The sequence below is a fragment of the Tursiops truncatus genome, chromosome 1, assembly GCF_011762595.2.
Source record: "Tursiops truncatus isolate mTurTru1 chromosome 1, mTurTru1.mat.Y, whole genome shotgun sequence".
NCBI lineage: Eukaryota > Metazoa > Chordata > Mammalia > Artiodactyla > Delphinidae > Tursiops > Tursiops truncatus.
Window position 1 is genome coordinate 166,193,730 of NC_047034.1, and position 19,610 is coordinate 166,213,339.

The following is a 19,610-nucleotide window of genomic DNA, read 5'->3' on the forward strand; positions in this document are numbered from 1 at the left end:
TGTTAAACTATTCATTCTATGAACCTGGGATGCAGTCCCATAGTTGGCCACTAGGTGCCGCTGTCCAGCACGGGATGGGCTCAGGCTTGAAAAGGGGGATTGGATTCTGCAGACGGTGGCTGCCCGCTTAGAGGCTGGAAGTTGAAAGTTTCTGATTGTAATGAGGAGATGGGAGGAAACTGTTGGTGGCATAGGTGCCTCGGGAAATTTAGGCACTAACCTGAGTGGATCCCTTCTCTAAAGCTAGGCACAGGACTGAGCATGGGATTGAAAGTCATTTCAAAGGCCAGTTCTTCCACTTCTTTGCACTGTGACCTTGGGAAAGACCCTTCACTTCCCTGAGCCCGTTTTCTATTCCGGAAAATGGAGCAATAAATGCCAACTTTTCAGGGTTGTTGTGAAGATAAAATTTGATCAGGTAGTGCCTGGCACATTGGAGGTGCTCAAGAGCCATCAATTCTCTTCCCTCTCCCCTCTCTTTGAAGTCCCATTATCTGCATAAAGGTTAAGCACCAACAGATTATGGGAAGAAATTTAGTACGAAATCCACTAGTGCTCAGTTTAGATCCTTACCCAATGGACCAATGAGGCACTGGCTGCATTTCTTAAGCCCTCTCAGCCTCGGTGCTCTCATCGCTAAAGTGGTATAACACCACTATGTACCATACAGGGTGATTGTGGAGATTTAATAGGAAAAAAAGGGGAAAGCTTCTTTTTTTTTTTTTGTGGTACGCGGGCCTCTCACTGCTGTGGCCTCTCCCGCTGCGGAGCACAGGCTCCGGACGCGCAGGCTCAGCGGCCATGGCTCATGGGATCTTCCCGGACCGGAGCACGAACCCATGTCCCCTGCATCGGCAGGCAGACTCTCAACCACTGCGCCACCAGGGAAACCCAAGGGGAAAGCTTTTACCATCGTCTCTAGGACACCTAAAAACTTAGTAAATGTAGGCTACCACCATCACTGTTATCATCAACACGTGATAGAGTAGGCCTTCACCAATGGTCATTAAATGAATGAGTGACTGCAAAAGTGAATGAATGAGTGACAAACCTCTCCATGTAGATACAACTCCATGTACACTGGGCAACAACCTGAATGCAGCCTGGACTTTCATAGTTCACTCCTTGCTCCCCAACCATTGTCTCTTCTGTCTGGAATATCCTTTCCCTACACTTCTGCCAAATAGAAGTTTCTGTTGAATAAACACATAAATCGATGTGGCCTACGAGGGCCCATCCGCCTCACAAATGACTCTTCTTGAGCTCTTGGGGAGCCAAGGGGAGCGTGAACCTGTGTGCTTCAGGGCAGCTGCCAAAGGAGGCCACCTCCCCTGGGATGCCAGAACCAATGGAAACGGCCAACCATGGTCTGGCTAACACCATTCGTCAACGGCATCCAGAAACCTTCCAGCAACGTGGTTGTCAGCTCCGGGCTCCAGGCAGGCTGGGAAATCCCAGCGGAGCTGGGGAAAGGCCAAACGGAGAGGCTGCTCCGAAAGAGCCCTTTCTAAAGAAGGAAAGGAGGAGTGGGAAGCATGATGGGGGGTGGGGCCCACAGGGGACTGCAGGGCTCAGTTCCTAATCTCCCTACCTGGGAGGGTCTGGAGCATTCATTAAAGAAATCAACTGCAGGCACCAGGAGGATGCTGGAGTGTTGGGTAAGAGCTGGCTGTGGACTTACCAGAAACAAATCTCACCACGAGCAGCCCGGCTCTGCCTCCCCAAGGGTGGGGCTGACTCAGAAAAGTAGAGGTGGTGGCTGGGATGTCAGAGATCAGGGATAGAAGCCACGTCTGGCTCTCCTGCTCACCCTCTGCTGGTGTCTTCCCCGACACTTTCATCAACAACTTTTTCTTTCTCTCCTTAAATCCTGCCTTTCTCCTGGATCCTATCCTTCCACTTCTGTGTTTCCTCTGCACCCTCTCTTGTCTGTTCCTGGCTACCATCTCCCTACCCCTGGCAAGCACTGCACCTACCTCTGCAAATCACAAACCCACATGTGCCCCCGGGAAAAGGCACCGCCATCCACTGGGAGTCATCTTTCACATCTCCCTGGTCCCCTGAGTTCCAAAATATTGTCTGAATTTGTCAGCTTCTCACCATCTCTGCTGCCAGCCCTCCAACTCCATGTCACCATCATTTCTCTCTTGGCGTCCCATAAGAGCCCTGTGCTGGGTCTACCGTGTCCCTGGGACCCCCTTGCAGTCTATTCTCCACATGGCAAGTAGTAGGAATCTTAAAAGTAATAGGAGTCAGATCACATCCTTCCAGAATCTCCTGATGGCTTCCTATCATACTCCATTAAATTGAATCCAGACTCTAATGGCCTGGAAGTCCCACCACAACCCCACCCCGCCTCCCTCCCCAAACTCCTCCCCTACCAATCCCTCCCTTGTTCTGGTCGTTCCTGCCACTCTCGCCTTCTTTGTTCCCTGAATGCAGCTAGCACACTCCTGCCCCAGGGCCTTTGCACATGCTGTTCTTGCCATCTGGAATGACCCTGCTCTCATCACTTGTCTGTCTGGTTAACTCCTAGCATCTTTCAAGGCTCGGCTCAAATGTAACCTAAATGAAGATTTCCTCTCATCCATGCCAGGATTATGGTGGCCCCATGAAACCTTTGCTGGCCCTTCTGTGGCCTGTAGCACATCTTGTCTAAAGGCTATTTGTGTCTGAACCTGTCTTTTCCCTTGGACTGTGAAATCCCTGAGGCCTTCAGGCATGTCTGGTTACTCTGAGTATTCCTGGCATCCAGCAGCCCAGCCCAAAGCTGGTGACAGTGAATGTTGAACAAACCAGAGTCCATCTGCCCACTTGCAGAGCCAAGCTGTCTCTTTCTGCACCCAAGCCCTGGGAGGAGGGGTTGACAGAAGTAAGGCCACGTCTCATCAGAGCTGTACCTCATGTCTGCCCCTCTCTTGCCATTTGTGCCTACAATTCTCCATCAGGGCCTGTTCCTGTCCACCTCTTAACAGTCATCCCAGAATATCCCTGGGAGAAAACTGGGAGGCAGGAGGGCCAGGTGAAGTCTTCCACTTAGCAGCTGGGTGCTCTTGGACAAGTTACACAACTTCCCTGTGCCTCAGTTTCCCCTCCTGTCCAGTGAGACGAATAGCACTGCTGCGAGGATGAATGAGGTAACAGAGGTGATGTGCTCAGCCCATAGTGGGCACTCAGGAAATGTGAGCAGGTGATAACTATGGCTGCTGCAGGGCCTGCTGGTCCTGCCACCCCTGGCAGGGGCCTGGGGATGCCCAGGTAGCGGCGGAAAGTAGGACAGTGCTGCCTCCTGGTTCACACCTCCGACAGCCTCCCCAGCCCCTCCCTTCTCGGTAGGAAATGGGTCGTAGGCAGGACCCGCGCGCCGGGATTTCTCATTTCCGTTCCAATCTTTGGGGACAAATGCTTTCAGTTTCATTTAATCATAAAGCTTCTTAATTAGTTTTTTTTTTTTTTTTTTTTAATTCTGAGCTGCTAAACTGTCCCTGCCAGGGGGGGTGGAAATGCTCTGCAAAGGCTGGGGCTTCCTGGGCCTGGGAGCAGCTGGTCCAGCTACCCTGGGTGCCCAGCTACTTTAAGGCTCTCCAGGGCCCAGCGAGGGTGGAGTTGCTTCCCTCACCTCATCCCAGCTCAGGCTGTCCAACAACACCTCAAGCACCTACTGTGTGCCAGGCGAGGGACACAGCGGAGGTAAGGCAAGGTCTCCACTCTCTACCGAGGCCACGGGAAGGGATCCACTCACTCATTTATTCAGCCAATGCTTAGCAAGTGTCTCCTTGGTGCCAGGCCCAGGGCGCTGGGAGCAGGTGGTGTACTGGACAGATGTGGTTCCCGGTCTCTCGGAGTGCACTGCTTAGACGAGGGGATGAGCAAGGACGCAATCACAAACCAGCCGGGTGAGGCTGGACAGGTGTTTGCTGAACCTCTGAGACTCACCAGAGTTTGGCCGACCCAGGGGTTAATAGAGTGGGAGGGCTGGGCTGGGCCTCAGAACGCGGGCCCCAGCAGGGCTGGCTGCAAATGACTCCCCCTCTCTTCCTCTTGGTCGTTAGGGAAAGCTTTTCCATCCTTTTCTATTTCCCAGTGGGCTTACCCTCAACTAATGTACTTCCTGTAGTCATTTACAACCTAGTCTAAATGGGAGCCCAGTGATCCCTTTCCCAGGGACAGTCTCTGTAGCTATTGGGTGCCTCGGGGAGCAGTTAAAAACGTCATCATCCCAAAGAGAGAGTTTTCTGGGCCTCTGATGTCCAGCTGCTCTGTCTCTGCTGACTCTGTACTGTGCAGACCCCACATTCAGATGTGCTGAGCTCACCTGGCCTTACATCATGTAGCTCTTGCCCACCGAGAAGCAGGCAGCGCAGAAGAGGGAGGAAGGGAAGGCACACTTGTCTCTGCTGAGGGCCAGGCAATGCTGGGCACTACACCTGCCTTTTCTCCCTAACCTTCACAGCCGCCACATGAGAGAGGTGGTCTCATTTGTATTTGACACAGGGGGAAACTGAGGCTCAGAGAGAGAAAGATGCCCGCCCAAGGTCACACAGCTGGTTATGGATGGAGCTGGGATTTGAACCTACAGCTTCTCATTCCTCGTCCAATGCTCCTTCTTCTACACCAGTGGCTTCCAACCCTAGGTCCCTGAGGGAGTAATAAAGGTCTGATTTAAAAGCTCAAAGAGAAATCACTCTCTCCCCATACATACAAAGGGCACTCAGGCAAACAAAAACAAGTGTTTTAGCTGGAATCAGAGCAACATGGGGAGGAAGCTCCACCCTCTCACCCTGTCAGAAGCTCTCTTGAGCAGTTTCAAATCTCTGCTTCAGAATGGGTAAATGACTAATTATTACTTAAGAAATGCAGCTTTTGGGAAAACCAGTTTTTTCAGAACATCAGGCCCATCAAAGTCAAGATGAAAGGGGTCTTGGTGGGGAAAGGGCTGTGACCACTGCATTTCACTGAGATTGTGGCCTGATCCCCTAGACCAGAAAAGCAGGACTCAGAGAGGTCAAGGCAACTGCCTGAGGTCTCACAGCTGGGCAGGAGTGGAGCTGAGGCCAGTGCTCTTTCTGCTTCACCAGACTGCCTAGTCTTGCGGGATGGCAGAACCCCAGCACCAGCCTGGAAGGGGGCCCTGCGGGAGGTGGGAGTGGGGAGAGCGCCCAGGAGCACAGGTACCTTCTCATAGTACTGCAGCTCGTAATCCAGGATGACGCCATTGGGCTGGTCGGGCTGGGACCACGACAGGGTAATGCTGTCCACGGTGCGGCTCACCTGGTGCATGATGGACACGGCCGATGGAGCTGGAAGACAGGTCAGAGGTCAGGTGTCAGGGGTGGGCATGAGAACGTGCAGTTTCTGGCCCAGCCTCAAAGGTGCCCAGACAGAGAGCTGTGGGACCAGAGAGGGGAAGGTGTCTGGCTTAGGCCACACAGCCAGCCTGGGGAGCCGACAGGGTGCAGGGCCACAGGTGCTGCTCTCATGAGGCACCTTCAGATTACAGACACCGACAGCTCCAGCCATCCCTGGGGAAGCTCAGCCGCATCAACTCAAGACAGATGCATTGGGCCCCTTCTCTGGTCCGGCCCCAAGTGGGTTGGACGAAATGTTAATTCATTCTCTCTTGGAGGTTACAGTCTACTGAAGCAGGGGACATACAGACCCTAGACAAGGGGATGGGGCTCTGGGACAGGGAAGCAGAGACGGTGGGAGATTCATTCATTCCTTCAACAAATGTGCACTGAGTGCCTCCTATGTGCAGGGATACTGCAGTGAATAAAAAGGACTGCGAAAAATAAATATATAAAAATAAATCCATAGCTACCATGGAAGACAGTTTGGTGGTTCCTTAAAAAGTGAAACATAGAATTACCATATGATCCAGCCATTCCACCCCTAATCATATACCCCAAAGAACTGAAAACAGGTACTCAAGCAAATATTTGTGTATGAATATTTATAGCAGTACTATTCACAACAGCTAAAAGGTGGGAACAACCCAAATGTCTATCAACAGATGAATGGATAAACAAATTGTGGTATACATATATAACAGAATATTATTTAGGCATAAAAGAGAATGAAGTACACATGAAGTACACTACAATGAGGATAAAGCTCAAATACATGCTAAGTGAAAGGCAGATGCAAACGGTATGGTCACATATGGTCTGGTCCCATTTATATGAAATATTCAGAATAGGTAAGGTGATAGAGACAGTAAGCAGATTGGTGGTTGCCAGGGGCTGGAGGAGGGAGCATGGGGAATGCTGGGTACGGGGTTTTCCTTGGGGTGATGAAAATGATTTGGCACTGGATAGAGGTGGTAATTGCCCAACACTGTGAATGTACGAAATGCCACGGAACTGTACACGTTAAAATGGTTAATTGCATGTTACGGAGTTTCACCCATCCCTCCCAGCAGCGTTGCTAGTGCCCTCATGGAGGGTGGTTAGGTGTAGGAGACAAGATGTCAGAGGAGGGACTTCCCTGGTGGCGCAGTGGTTAAGAATCCACCTGCCAATGTAAGGGACACGGGTTCGAGCCCTGGTCTGGGAAGATCCCACGTGCCGAGGAGCAACTAAGCCCATGCGCCACAACTACCGACCCTGCGCTCTAGAGCCTGTGAGCCACAGCTACTGAGCCCACATGCCACAACTACTGAAGCCCGTGCGCCACAACTACTGAAGCCCGTGTGCCTAGAGCTCGTGCTGTGCGACAAGAGAAGCCACTGCAATGAGAAGCCTGCACACCGCGTTGAAGAGTAGCGCCCGCTCACCGCAACTAGAGAAAGCCCGCACGCAGCAACGAAGACCCAACACAGCCAAAAATTTAAAAAAAAAAAAAAAATGTCAGGGGAGGCTGTGTTTAGTGCTAGAATGACCCTTAGAAATAATTTAGTCCTATCCCCTCATTTTACAGGTGTGGAAACTGAGGTCCAGAGGGGGTTGTGAGCTGCCCAAGGTCACAGTGAGTTCAGGCTTGCTGCCCCTTCCTTGATTCCGTCTTTCACAGAGCACCCATGCCTGTGCTTTTTGCCTGCACAAAGCACAAAGCACCCACAACGTACTAGCCATGGCCCTGGGCCCTTCACACGTGTGTGTCCTGAGCTGACTGTCAGTGAGGGGGCAGTATTAGCCCCACCGACAGGTGCAGACCCCGAAGCTCAGAGCAGCACAAGGCTTCCTGAGATGACACAGCCTGTCAGTGGGGGAGCTGGCATTGGAACCCAGGTCTGCCACTCTCCAGAGAAGAGTTTGTCCATGAGTCCTGACCCGGTCCTTCCCTATTGTGTGACTGGTCCCAGGAGGGGCTGAGGACTCACCAGGGTGAGAGGGGCACCTCCTGCAGTCTCTCCTGGCTCCTGGGCAGGTCCGTGACAAGCGGATGCCCTGTCTTGACCATCACGGTGATTCCTGAAGGAGGCTGAGGCTGACCCTTCTCCTCCCACCCAAATCCTGCTTTCTAGGGGCTCTGACCACACTGACATGAGCATGGATCAGGGACCGGTAGGGGATCCTGGAGGATTAGTGCTTAGAGATCCTCATCTGTTTCCTCCTCTGTCTCTGTTCCTTTGTCCCCAGCGTGGAGGGAGCTGTCTATTGGTCAGAAGACCCAGGCCCTGCTCTCTGTCCTGCTACTAATTGCCCGGGCAACCTCGGGCAAGTGACCCCCCTCTCTGGACCTGGTTCCTCCTCTGCACCATGGGCACAGCTGGAAGATCCCTGTGATCTTGCAGCTCAAATGTTCCCTGCCTGTCCTTCCTGGTTAGCCCTTGTCCTGGAGTTGGATCAGCCCAGGGGCCAGTGTGGGCCGAAAGGGTCTAGGCTCCCCTCCAGCACCCCAAGGAGCTGTGGAAAATTGGCCCAAGACACCCCAGATGGGGTGGCAGCACCCAGAAGAAGGACTTGGACCCTGGCCTAGGTGTCCCTGAAGAGCCTCTGTTCTTTCTGCCACGCCCCCCCCCCGCCCCCCGCCAAGGGAGGGCTGCCTGTCTCTCAGTTTGGCTCCTTGCCCTGCCAGGGGCAGTGGGCCTCCTGGGAAGATCAGGGACCCGGCTCCCAGCAGTTTCCTCCTTAGTCAAACAAGGAGACTCTGTCTTCCTTGTTCCCTGCCACGGTATCAAGAAGACCCAATCCAAAGGAGGGGCCCCACCAACCACTGCCTATTGAGCACCTACTAATACTGGGCTATGGCCTCAATACACATGCACCCATTTAATCCTCACAACAACCTGTGAAGCAGACCTCCTTCAGCCCATTTTGCAGATGGAGAAACTGAGAATCACAGTAAAGGGACTTGCCTGAAGCTACATAGATAGTAAGTGGCTGGACAAAGCAACATATTCTCATGCTTCATGAAGTCACTTGAAGAGCTTTCAGGGTTGTGTGTATGTGTATAATAATAACAAGGAAAAAGCCACTGACCTAACACTTACTGAGCTCTTATTCTGTGCCAAGCCCTGTTCCAGGTACTCAACACCTATTAACACAGGTGTAACACAGAATTCTCACAACTGCCCTACGAGCTGAGGGCTATTAACATCCCCAGTTTATAGATGGAGACACGGAGGCTTGGAGCTGTTCAGTGACCTGCTCAAGGCTCATGCGGCAAGGCAGTGGAGGGCTAGCCCTTGAACCTGGTGGCTCAGGCTCTCTACCAGCGCAGCCCTGGTTACCATGCGGTCAGCCCAGTTCCAAGTAAACGTTCACCGGAAATTAATGAGGAAATTGCTAGATCCCTGTGGAGGAGTGGTCAGAGCTCTTGGTGTCTTGGTTTCCTCATCTGTAAAGTGAGCCTAATGGTAACGTGCCTTGGGGGCTGTTGTGAGGACAGATGAATGAAAGCGTTTCAGGTGCTCAGTGCGGTGCCTGGCACGTGGTCAGTGCTGTGAGTGTTCACGGGTATCACTAGGCACTGGCCACTGTGCACTGAGCAGCTGACCTGCGTCATTTTGTTTGATCCTCTCAACAACAGTGTGGGATGGGGGTAAATAGCTGCCATTTGCAGAAGAGGAAACTGAGGCTCAGAGAGGTGTGGTGATTTCCCCAAGGTCACACAGCTAGTGAGGAGCTGAGCTATGCCTGAAGCTGAACTATCCTGCCCCAGCTCTTTTCCTGTTGTCCCTCAGAGCTGGTCCTACTCTCTGTCCCCTCCCTCCTTGAGCCTGTCTCCAGTCCCAGCCCCACCCCTCCCTCTGGCGCCACCATTGTGTAGAGCTTGTTCTCCTGGACTTCTGGCAGCCCTGGCTCCTCCGTGAGGCCTGGGCTGTCTGTCCCTCTCTCCAGCCTGTCGTAGTCAGCTGCCCGTTGAAAACAATAAAATTGGTCCCTTTTGGAGTTTCCCAGATCTGGGCTAATCTGGGGGATCCTGGCTGGGGGCTTACCCTTCCTGCTGGCCCAGGAAGCACCCCGCCCCCAGGCCTCCCCTAAGCTTCTCAGCCCCCCTCAGACAAAACACAGGGCAGTGTGACCACTCAGGGTGTGTGTGTATGTGTGTGTGTGTGTGCGCGCGCGTGCGCTCATGTGCGCGCATTCACATGCACTGGAAAATCAGTGAGGATGCTTTAAACTGAGCCACTAGGGATTCGAGGAGGGATATGCCCTGACCCTGCCTCCAAGGGTCTGAGGATAATTCTGGTGTGAGGGGCTGGATGAGGTCATCTTCAGGGCTCCTTGGAATGCTGGGATCTCTCACCAAGGTGGGAGGGGTATGTATGTCGTGGGGGGCGCGTGCTGCCACTGCATGTCTGTGGAGCATCAGACATGCACTGAGCCCGCAGGGATAGGTGAGGAGTATTCTCATTATGCCGCTACTACGTGCATTTACCTAGTGTTTCCTGCTGAGAACTGTAGAAAGCTCAGCTAAGGAAATTCCAATCCAGCCCCCAGAAGGGCAGTCTAGGTTAGTGGCTGGGAGCCCAGAGGTGGAATCAGAGAGACCTGCATGCAACTCCCTACTCCTCCACTCCCCAGTACTGTGACCTTGACCAAGTTCTCTTAACCTCTCTGAGCCTCAGTTTCTATACCTGTCCAATGGGGACCCTTACCTGGCAAGGACGCTGTGAGGATGAAAGGAGAAATGCAGGCAAAGGTTTACGTGTGACGCCCAGCACCATCAGGAGGGAGATATTATTAAGAATATTTCAATAGAGTAGAATGCTACCCAGGGCTGGGGGTTGGAGGAAATGAGATGTTGGTCAAAGGGTAAAAACTCCCAGCTATAAGGTGAATAAGTTCTGGGGACCTATTTACAGCAGGGTGACTATAATTTACAATACTGTATTATATACTGGAAAGTTAAGAGAGTAGATCTTAAATATTATCAACACACACACACACACACACACAGGTAATTATGTGAAGGGATAGAGGTGTTAACTAACCTCACTAAGGCAATCATTTTGCAATATACATGTGTATCGAAACCTCACAGTGTACTCCTTAAACTTGCATATGATCTATGTCAACAATATCTCAAGAAAGCTGGAAAAAAATCTCAATTCAGAGTCACTGGGATGTTGGCACGATGCTGGGTGCTGGGGCTCAAGAGAGGAACCTTGCAGGGTCTCTGCCTTCCAGGGGGCACAGTCTAATGGAGAAGGCATATTTGTTTCAGCCCAATGAGTGCCTGCTCCAGGCTGGGCACCATACTAGGCAGTGGAGAAACCATGAGACTTGGACTTGGTGTGGAGCTCCTGGGCCCAAGCCTCCGTTTTGGAACTCGGCCAAGGTGATCCAGTCCCAAGCAGGGGTGAAGCTGCTCCTTCCACATCTCTCCCTGCAATTTCACCTCCCAATAATGGAGGTGAAAGTGGTAGCATGTGTCCCTATAGATTACTGGACTTTTCCGACTTGAGTGGAAGTAAGGAGATAACCAGGAGACCTTGTTAAAACTCGTATTACTGGGCCCCTCCTCCCGCCCCCAGAGATTCTGGTTCAGCTGGTCTGGGATGGGGTCTGAGAATTTGTAGTTCTAACAATCTCCCAGGTGATACTGATGCTGCTGGCCTGTGGCCCCTATTTTGAGGAGTAGTGGATTCAGGGCCAGAGAAGGGAAGTAACTTGTCCAAGGTCACACAGCAGGTAGAGGTGGGCCTGGGACTAGAGCCTAGATCAGCTGAGTCCTGGTCTAGTATATTTTCCACCCACCATGCTGCTTCTCCCAGCCCAGCTTCTGCCCGAGACTGCCCCTCTCATCTGCCCAGGCTAGAGTATTCCTCCGGGGCCCACGGACTCAGAGTCTTGACGCAGTGGTACAAGTAGTTTCAGGAGAGGCACAGGGATGGGGCTGCCAAGGCAGGTGGGGGCCAGACCTCCAGGCCGAGGAGCTGCTTTGTCGCAAAGGCACTGGGGAGCCACAGAAGGACTGCGGTAGGGGTGGCAACTTGTTCCTTAACTAAAACGCAAGCCTGTCATCTGGACAACCTCTGGATGCCCCATGATGCCTTAAAAAACAAAAAAGAGAAGGCCCCACAGCTAACACCTAACAATTCCTTGTTCGCTCTACACCAGGCACTTTTCCAAATGCTTTACGTCAATTAACTCATTTAACATTCACAGCAACCCTGAGAGGCTGGTATTACTGTTATACTCATTTTATAGGTGAGGAAACGGAGGCACTGAAGTATGAGGTAACTTGCCCAAAGTTACCAAGCAGTGGAGCTGGGATTTGAACCTAGGCCCACCAAAGTCCAGCATCTCCTCTCCCCTCCATTGTCTGCGGCCGATGCAGGCTGACCACAGAGGTCTTGAAACCAGTGGGCCTCAGAGGGCTGCTGCAAAGCTAACTTGGTCCGGCTCTGGCTGACTCCCCTCACCCACCACCCACCCGCCGCCCTGGCTCTGGGCGCTCAGCTGTTGGTGGAGGCAGGTCCCCCACAGCCATGGGGGTCTGGGCTCGGCGGGCTTAGCTGGCAGGCTTGGGTTACGGGCAGCTAACCCAGGCTCTGATCCCATAAGCCCCGTAACCCTGGGTGTGGCAAGGAGGAGGCATTTGCTGGGAAGATGATCAAGGCGGGCCAGTGAGGGCCAAGGAGGGCTGGCCTTTCTCCTGGAATCCAGGGGGATTAACGGCGGAGAAAAGGGAACAGCTGGATGTTCTCCCATCCCTCCTGCTGCCCGCCGCCCACCCTGAGGTGTCAGGTTTCCCTGTAAGTTGGTCTTTAGGGAATTCTGGTATTTTCAATTACCAGCCGGGCACACCGGCAGGGGGATGGGATCAGTGGCGCCCCGTGACCCCTGTCAGGAGATGGAGCCCCAGGGAGCAAGCACAAAAGAGGCTTGTGGTCCAGAGGTTAGGGGAGGCTGGCCAGGCAGGGCCTGCTCTGCAGCGGGAGCAGGTGGTCAGGGGCCCTGCTGCCCCCAGCGAGCCCTGGGGGAGCTTCCAATCTCTTCACCAGCTGAGACCTGGGGAAGCAGCCTTCCCTCTGGGTGCCTCGTTCCCCCTCGGGGCGTGGATCCCTACTGAGTCCATGGAGTCGCCCTAATTCCTGTTTTCTGACATCCTTTACATGTAAGAAAAATAAATCTCCATTTGGTCTAAGCGACTATGGTAGACTGGTTGTATTACTTGCCTCTCTGTCTCTATATCCTTTGCCCTGTAATTTGTGTAATCAGCCTCTGACCCTGGCTCTGGGCTTGGCCGTGTGACGTGCTCTGGCCAATAGAATATAAGCAAATACGATATAAGCAGAGGCTTGAAAAAGCCCTCGCATGTATCTGCCAGCCGTCTAGGTGCCCCGCCATGGCCACGAGAACACGCCCAGGCCGACCTGCTGGAGGATGAGATACATGGAGCGGAGCTGTTGCCCCAGTTGTCCCCACCAGGGCCATTCCTGACCAGCCCACCGCACTCAACCCCAAACATGCAATAGATCCCTGACGAAATCCAAAGGGAAGAGCTGCTGAGGAACCCAGAGTAGCTGGAGCGCAAACATATGAATGCTCCCCGCCAAGACCCATCCAACCAGGAGACTCACGAGCTAGATAAGTGCTTCTTGCTTTTACGCCATTGCTTTTGCGGTTGATTGCTAAACAGCATTACTGTGGCAGCGGCTACCTGTTATTCTTCCTCCTGTTACAGGCAAGCTGAACCAACCTTAGATGATAGTCTGGGCGGGCAGTGCCTCCCCTGCAGAACGCTTGGGAGGATGAAAGAGGACGAGGCATTTAGAGCCTTCAGCCCAGGGAGGGACGCGCCCTCCCCCTCTCTCTTCCTTTCCCCAGGCATGGGCCTCACTGGGGGCCCTCTTGTCCTATCTCTCTCTGATCCTCTCCACCCCCAGGGAGAGAAGTAGGTGAGTACATGATCATGCCAGTTCTAGAGACCAGCCGCTGTGTGCCCGCTCCACAGGAGGGCAAAAGGATCAGAGGAGAACATGGCTGGCAGAAAGGGCTTTGGAAAGTCGAAAATTTTTCCATGAGAAAGCCATGTGGAGTGGTGTCACGGACAGAGACTCTGACACCTGGCGAGGGTGTTAGAGACCAGCTCCGCCAAGGGCCTGCTGTACGATCTTGGGCAGCCACTCAGGAACCTCTCTGGGCCTCAGTTTTGCTCTCTATAAAAGGAGGTGTTTGCACTGGATGAATGCTGATGTACTCTGACTTACGTGTGCATGTGATAGGCAGAATAACGGCCCCCAAAGATGTCACGACCTAATCCCGGAATCTGTGAATACGTTATCTTACATGGCAAAAGAGACTTTGCAGATGTGATTAAGGTTATGGCCCTTGAGATGGGAGATTATCCCGGATTATCCAGGTAGACCCGCTCTAATCACTTGAGATCTTAAAAGAGGAGAATCCTTCCCAGATGAGAGTCAGACGAGAGAGCGGGAGCTTGAGGGGGGACTCGACGCCCTGTTGTTGCTTCTGAGATGCAGGGGGGCCTCGTGCAAGGACCGGAGAGACGCCCCTGGGAGCTAGGGGACCTCCCAGCTGACAGCTGGCAAGGAATCGGAGACCTCAATCCTAAAAACACGTGGAGTTGAATTCTGCAAACACCCCAGTGAGCGAGGAAACAGGTCATCCCTTAGAGCCACCAGCAGGGAACACAGCCCTGCTGACACTTGATTTTAGCCTGATGAGATCCAGACTAGACTTGCGACCCACGGAACTGTAAGGTAAGAACTTCGTGTCATTGTAAGTCGCTAAGTTTGTGGCATTTTGTTGTAGTAGCAACAGGAAACTAACATACCTTCTGATTTCATTTCTAAGTCTAGCTGCCATCTATTGTGCCCGGTGCTTTGTCCACATTATGACTAACTTGGCAACCATCTTGCAAAGCTGGGATGGTGGAAACATGCCCATTTTGAAGGCGAGGCCTCTGAGGCTCAGAGAAGTAAGGTTCCCTAGACAGCCCGGTCACATAGCTTGGAAAGGGGCGCGCTGGATGAGGGCAGAGTTTGTCAAGTTCAGCACTGATGCCTTTTTCTCCCACACGACCCCCTAGGACATGATGACGGGGGATCTTCCTAACTGGTCAGTCAGTATGGGTGGCCCCAAAGGCTGCACTTGCTCAGCCAGGCTGTGGTGTGGCAGGTCTAGGTACACAGCTTGCCCTACCTGTGCAGGAGGCTTGGCTCCAGCCAACGCTGGGCCCTGAGTATGCAGTGATGTAATTATTCAGGCTCTGCCAGCGACTTGCCTGGTGGGCAAGTCATTTAACTCTTAACACCTTGCTTTCCTTACCTGTAAGATAGGAGAATAACAGAACCCACTGAGGTTGGGGAGATTCATCGTTCAGGACTTGGTATCTGGCAAAAATAGTAAACCACTTGCCAAATGTGTGCTATTGTATGATTCGAGTGAATACAGAATGATCTCTGCTTTTTGAGTGCCTGCCATCCCAGGCAGCCTGTGAGGTACCTTGAGAACATGAGCTCAAAGCCTCACAGCGACCCGCAAAGAGGGGGTGGTAATGCCCATAAGGAAGATGCGATCGGACGCAGGCTAAGTGACTTGTCTGGGGCTAAGTGCCGGGGAGCAGCTAGGCTTGATTCAAAGCCAGGTTTGTTTGCCTGATTCCAAAGCCCAGACCCTTCCCTCCACCCCTGGGACCAGGCAGAGGTGCAGCTCTTCAGGGCTTGCTTGGGGTGAGAGTGTGTCCGCTGCAGTCCTGGAGGGAGGCCCGGAGTACTGGGGCCAGCCCCTAGCACAAGCCCCACGCGGCTGGAATGCTGCCTGCGCCTAGGTCTGCATGGCTGCCTCCGCCTTGTCATTCGGATCTCAGCTCACACGCCACCTTCTCAGAGAGGCTCTCCTCGGACCCTCTGATGCTGCCGAGGCTCGCCCTCCCGCTCCCGTCCACCTCTATGTTGTCTTGTTTGTTTGTGTCGGGGACCGTGGACTCTGCACAGCCAGACTGAACCCTGCGTCTGCCCCTTCCCAGCTGAGTGAGCCCGGGCATGTGCTTGACCTCTCCCAATCCCGTTTCCTTATCCTCCGAGCGGGGATACGCAGCCCAGCCTGGCCTCCTGTCTCTGGGGGGCCCTGAGAGGACTCGTGAACACGGACGGAAAGGCATTCTGGAGTGGCAGAGTATAGTTCGAAGGCAGCGTGACGGCTTTATGAAGTCAGACGACAGCTCTGGCCCTGGTGAATGCCAAGGGATAGCGAACAAGGCCCAGTCACTTGCCCAAAAGAAATACTTTCTCCTTATAAGGGCATGAGCTAGATATTTATATATTGAATTTTAGGGTCCAGTTAAAACCAAGCACTGAATACATTTGTCTGGAAATCAAGTCCCCAGTCTTGTTTTCCAGCCTCATCGTACTTCTCCACACCCCACCTCACTCCATGCTTCTCTGGACCCCTGGGCAACTGCTCACCAAGTGTACATTGTGGTGTGCCCCTGTCTAGGCTCCAGGAGAACCACAGGGAGGGAAAGGAGACTCACTGTGAACCAATGCATGGTGGTGGTGGGGAGACAGGAATGAAATGATCAAAGACGTGAAGCTAAAATCTCAGCCACGGGAACTTGAGGGCCATGGTGCTGGGGGCATGTGACCAGGTCAGGAAGGTCAATGAAGATGAGCTAGGTCAAAAGGAAGGGGGAGGGTTTCCCTGGTGGCGCAGTGGTTGAGAGTCCGCCTGCCGATGCAGAGGACGCGGGTTCACGCCCCGGTGCAGGAGGATCCCACATGCCGCGGAGCGGCTGGGCCCGTGAGCCATGGCCGCTGGGCCTGCGCGTCCGGAGCCTGTGCTCCGCAACGGGAGAGGCCACAACAGTGAGAGGCCCATGTACCGCAAAAAAAACAAAACAAAAAAAAAAGTAAGGGGGAAAGGGGCAAAGCATTCCAAGCAGTGGGAACAGCATTTGCAAAAACCCTGTGGCAGAGAAGCTTGGTGCCTTGGAGGAAGAGAAAGGAGAACTCTCCCTCCAGTCTGCCTTTTGTACTTCCCTCTCCTAGGATACCTTCTTCTCCGCACGATTCCATCTCTGCTTATTAGAAGCTTCTCTATTCTTCAGAGCTAAGCTCAAATGCTTCCTCTTCAGGAAGTCTTCCATGGCATGCCTTTCTCCCATTTCCCAGGAGGAAATGATTTCTCCTGCCTGTGATCTCCCTCACCTCCCAGACCCCTCCTTGGGTCCTCATTTATGCCATCTAATATGTAAACTCTGTCCATGTCTTATCTTCCCAACCAGGGCATAAATCTCAATGGCAGGAACTGTCTGTTCTACAGTGTAGACTTGGAGTTTCATGGTCCTGGGTTTAAATCCTAGTTGAGCCCACTTAGTAGCAGAACTTCGCATAAATGACTCCGCTTCTCTGGGCCTCTGTTTCCTCCTCTGGCAAAGGGGGATAGTGCGGTGAGGGTGTGTGTGGCTGCACAGCCCCCACCTGGGCTCTGGGCATCTATGAGAGAGGGGGGCTTGTTAAGGGGCTTGGAACAAAGAGGAGGGGGAAAGGGTGGTTATGACCCAGAAAGCCTCAGGGCTTTGAGGGCTTACAGGGGCTTGGACTCACTTAGACCTGACTTTCCCAAATTTGTCTGATGCTAAGAAACACTTGAGCCACTTGTTTAAAATGCTGATTCCCAGGTCTTATTCCTGGGGTTCTGATTCAGCAGGTCTGGGGTGGGGGCAGGGGACCTGTGTTCTGAAAAAGCTCTCACAGTTCTGATGCACAATTTGGTGGGGAAATTGAGGCCCAGAGGGAGGAACTGATTTTTCTCAAGTGTGATAGGTTGGATGGGTGATCTCAGCTCTGCCTCTATTGTAACAGGATCACGTACCCACACTCTCTGCCAAAGAGCCCTGCAGGGTGCGTTCACTGTGGATGACTGTGCCACAGGCAATGGCATGGGTTTATGTGGCCTGGCTTGGCTCGGCCACTTGTGTTCACAACATTCACCACAAGAGAAATGAGCCTGGGGGGCTGCTAGTCCAAGGAGAATGAGCAGACATATGGAACAGACTGAATCCAGCCCACATTCTGGAGCTCTGCCCACTTCAGAGGACCTGGTGCTGATTAGCTAAACCCTAGCTGACCCAGAGACTAGTGAGTGAGAAAATAATTATTATTGTAAAATACTGGGTTTGGGGGTGGTTTTGTTATGCAGCATCATTGCAGCAGTAACTGACCAATACACTAAAGTCACATAGCAAATGAATGACAAAACTGGGATTCAAACTCAGGTCCCCTGTTCCTAACCCGGGGCTTGTTCCTTGCTGCTTCTGCTTTTTAATCCTGAGGGCTCCCCCTGCACCCTCCTCTCTGGGAGCCCTCACTTCCACTCTGCCCCATCTCTCTATTCTCTGGGAACTTCCAGCTCCAGACAGGAGGGGTCCATCCCAGAAGCCTTTGCTGCTAATAAGCTGAGCTGGTTAAGTAGGCAGTTTGACACTCAGGGCTCCCAAATGGATGTAGGGGAGGCCTCCACAGCTAGGGAAAGAACTCCAGGGGCTCTGGGGAATTCTAGCTCCTCCCAGGTGAAGAGAGTTCCCTCGCCTCCACCCCCACTGGGAGCCTGGCTTCCCTCCCTCAGAGCTTTGTCAAGCTGGAGAGACTCACAGCCAGGTGTGTTTGCCAACAGCTGCTGGCTTTGGAGAGTTCTCTCAGATTGCCCTCCTTGAGTCAGTGCCATCCCAACCCCAACCTGAGGGCGGCTTAAATGTACCTACGGGCCTGCAAGTGCTGCAGCACATGCCCGTAACCGCACCATCTTGGCCCAGCAGCACCACGAACGCTGACAAACAAAACCACACTCCTTCCCACACACAAACACACGGACGGGCTGAGCCACCTTCAGATATACAAACTCAAGCCCCTCAGATTCAGACACACCCATGCTCACAAATGCACGTATATGTGAGAAGCCACATGGCCAGTCACGTGCAATCACAAACACATGGTCACTCGGACATAGCCGATGACACACCACACATTCTCACAAATATGCACACTCACACACGCACGCTCCTCAGACTCACAGTCATGGTTCCCTGGATGCACTGTGGACTGTGCTGAGGACTGGAGTCTGTTAGACCTAGTCAATGCCTGCCTTGCACCCTGCCTAGCTTAGTGACTCAACTTCTCTGAGCGTCGTCTGTGAAATGAGGACACAGGTTCCTCCTACTCCAGGAGGCCAGGGGGTGGCAGTGAGGTCACGTGTGAAAGCACTCCTCAACCAGGCAGAGCTGGCTCCCCATCCCCCTCCGGGTCCTTAGGCGTGCCCTTCCTCCTTCTCAAATTCCATTTATTTCTATCATTCCCTTCAAAATTCTGTTAGTCTTTCAAACTGCAGGTCAAATCCTGCCCCCTCCAGGAAGCCTTCCTGGACCTCCATCTCTGGATGCCCTGAGTGCTTACTGTGTGGGCCCCACCTGGCATCAGAAAGGTAAGCTGGGCAGCCCATTCACTTTCCGTCCTGGAGCCTGACCTCCCTTGGCTCTACTTAGATGGGGTCCAGGCCACGCTTCACAGCAGGGGATTGGCAAAGGTTGCTGAGTGAGGAACTGGGGGGCACACTCACAATGCCAACCACAGAGTCTTCTGCAGGAACCACAGGAACCAGAAGGTTCTTGAAAATCTCACATGGCCCTTGGGTGGGGATGAGGCTGGAAAGCGCCTCCTGGACCTGGCCATCTGGAGGTCCCAGGTGACCCTGAGGATAGTGGCTTTGGTGGAGAGGTAGGGCCGGAAGCCCGAGTACAGTGGAGTGAAGAGGGGATGGGGGGACGTAGTGAGACGGCATTGTTTGGCAACTTTTTTTGTTGTAAAGGAAAGAGGGGCAGATGATGGGGGTGCTACATGGGGTCACAGAAAGGATTATTACAGATGAGCCTGGGGAGAGGAGTTCTGGTGGAGTTAGACTGGAGGGGACTGAAGGTTCAGAGAAAGCACGTGTGGAAACTGCTAGGTGTCCACTGAAGTCTGTCTCCCCACCTTCTGCTGTGATGGAGGTTTGAGCTAGGCTGGGAGAGATTACATCTCCCAACCTCCTCTGTGGCTCGGTGAGGTCCCGTGACCACGTTTTTTCCAGTGGACCATGCCCAGGAGCGACGGGTGCCACTTCTGCCTACCTTGTTTAAAACATATTGCTGCCCTGGGTCTTCCGTCTCTCCCCTTCCTGCAGGCTAGAGCGCAGACAAAACTGCAACTCAGCTTC

At 53.1% G+C, this 19,610-nt stretch overlaps 1 protein-coding gene across 3 annotated transcripts in view; it reads right to left on the reverse strand.

Annotated features, from left to right (window-relative positions):
* The window catches only part of EPHB2 (EPH receptor B2), a 186,040-nt gene that overhangs the window by 20,262 nt on the left and 146,168 nt on the right, over positions 1–19,610 (reverse strand). For all 3 annotated transcript variants that reach the window (XM_073794568.1, XM_033841608.2, XM_073794562.1), the window contains exon 6: positions 5,176–5,300. In XM_073794568.1, the coding sequence (XP_073650669.1) occupies positions 5,176–5,300 (125 nt within the window). The remainder of the gene's footprint in view (positions 1–5,175; positions 5,301–19,610) is intronic.